This window comes from Saprolegnia diclina, assembly GCF_000281045.1.
Source record: "Saprolegnia diclina VS20 unplaced genomic scaffold supercont1.359, whole genome shotgun sequence".
Lineage (NCBI taxonomy): Eukaryota > Oomycota > Saprolegniomycetes > Saprolegniales > Saprolegniaceae > Saprolegnia > Saprolegnia diclina.
The window spans coordinates 1-1,427 of NW_008246426.1; the positions used below are offsets into that span (position 1 = coordinate 1).

A 1,427-nucleotide genomic window follows, 5' to 3' on the forward strand; every position below is an offset into this window, starting at 1 on the left:
CCTCCGGCTCAGCAGCCACCGACTCTGTCGACATCTCCGTCGTCGTCGGCATCTCCGTCATCGTCGGCATTATCATCGGCGTCGTCTCGGTCGTCGCTGTCATTAGCGACATCCCGGCTTCGTCACGATGGGCGTAGAGCTCGTCGACGATCTCCGCAGCCGTCGGACGCGCTGTTGGGTCAAACGCCAAACACTTTTCGGTGAGCGTCCGAAGCCAAAGCGGGCACGCTTCACTGATGCGAGGCCGCAGCTGGCCCGTCCGCACCAGCGTTTCCACGTTTCTGCGGTCGACAAGCTCCGAGTACGGCTCGGTGTGCGTGAAGAGCTCGGTCAAGACGACGCCAAACGAGTAAATGTCGGCGGCCGACGTATAGACGCAGTCTTCGGCAGTCTCACCCGGCACTCGAAACACTTCGGGGGCGATCCAGCAGATCGTGCCGACGCTGCTCGTCATGAACGCACCAAGTGTTCGCGCCGAGCCCAGGTCGCCGAGGCGCACAAAATGGCGCTTGGAGAGAAAAATGTTGCGGCTCTTGATATCCCGATGCAACACGTTCTTGGCGTGCAGATCCAAGAGCGCATTCGCAACGACCCACGCAATCGCCAAAGGCGGTACGATCGCGGGTTCTGTCGCCGTGTCATGATTGGCGTAGCGCAAGGCGTCGTGGTACGCTGCCAGATCGCCGTCTTCCATGTGCTCGACGAGGAGCGTGGGACAAAAGAGCGGACGCGTCCCAGCCACGGCCAACGGCGCACGCAAGTCCTTGGTGCTGTCGAGGACGGCCAATAGCGGCAGCACATACGGCGACGTTGCCCTACCCAACATAAGGGATCTTGAAGAAGAGTGTGCGTTTGTGGTACAGCTGCATCGAAAGAATCTCGGCGCGCATGGCCCTTTGGATGCGGAGCATGGGGCACTCGGGACCCTTGAGCACCACCGGTTGGTGCTTGTACGATCCCATCGAGACATGAATTTTGTCCTTGGCAACCATTGTCCAAGCGATCGCAATGTCCTCTGCGGACGCCTAGACGACAGAGGTTACATGTCGCATGCATTCTCGACACCTAAACGCGAATTCGACTGTACCGCAACAGCCGGCGGGTACACGTAGGTATACAGCGTCGCGGCCAATGCCCGATGGAAGCGTCGAATGGCCGTCGCCAAGACCGAGTAGCCGTCCTAACATAGTGTCGCACTTGATGCCAAGGTGGATGTATCGCACCGGACACGGGATCGTCGCGTCGGCGCCAGACACCAAGAGAGCATCCACCGCCAACGTGTGTTCTTGCTCGACCGCCAACGCCAGCGCCGTGTACCCTGCCTGCACACAAACAAGAGTGATGAATAGCATCGAGAGTTAGCGAATCGCATCTAGTTTTACCACATCGACTTGGTTGAGACGCAAGCCACGCGCTGTGAGCAAGAC

The 1,427-nt window shown here is 59.4% G+C and overlaps 1 protein-coding gene across 1 annotated transcript; it reads right to left on the bottom strand.

Annotated features, from left to right (window-relative positions):
• Positions 1–19: 19 nt before the first annotated feature.
• On the bottom strand, positions 20–1,400 carry SDRG_17426 (TKL protein kinase; the record flags this gene model as incomplete). The annotated part of the gene is made up of 4 exons (XM_008623668.1): positions 1,383–1,400; positions 1,088–1,322; positions 862–1,025; positions 20–815 (listed from the first exon to the last, which is right to left on the bottom strand). Coding segments are annotated over exons 3-4 (927 nt in total), but the record flags the coding sequence as incomplete, so codon positions are not given.
• Between the last annotated feature and the right edge of the window lie 27 nt (positions 1,401–1,427).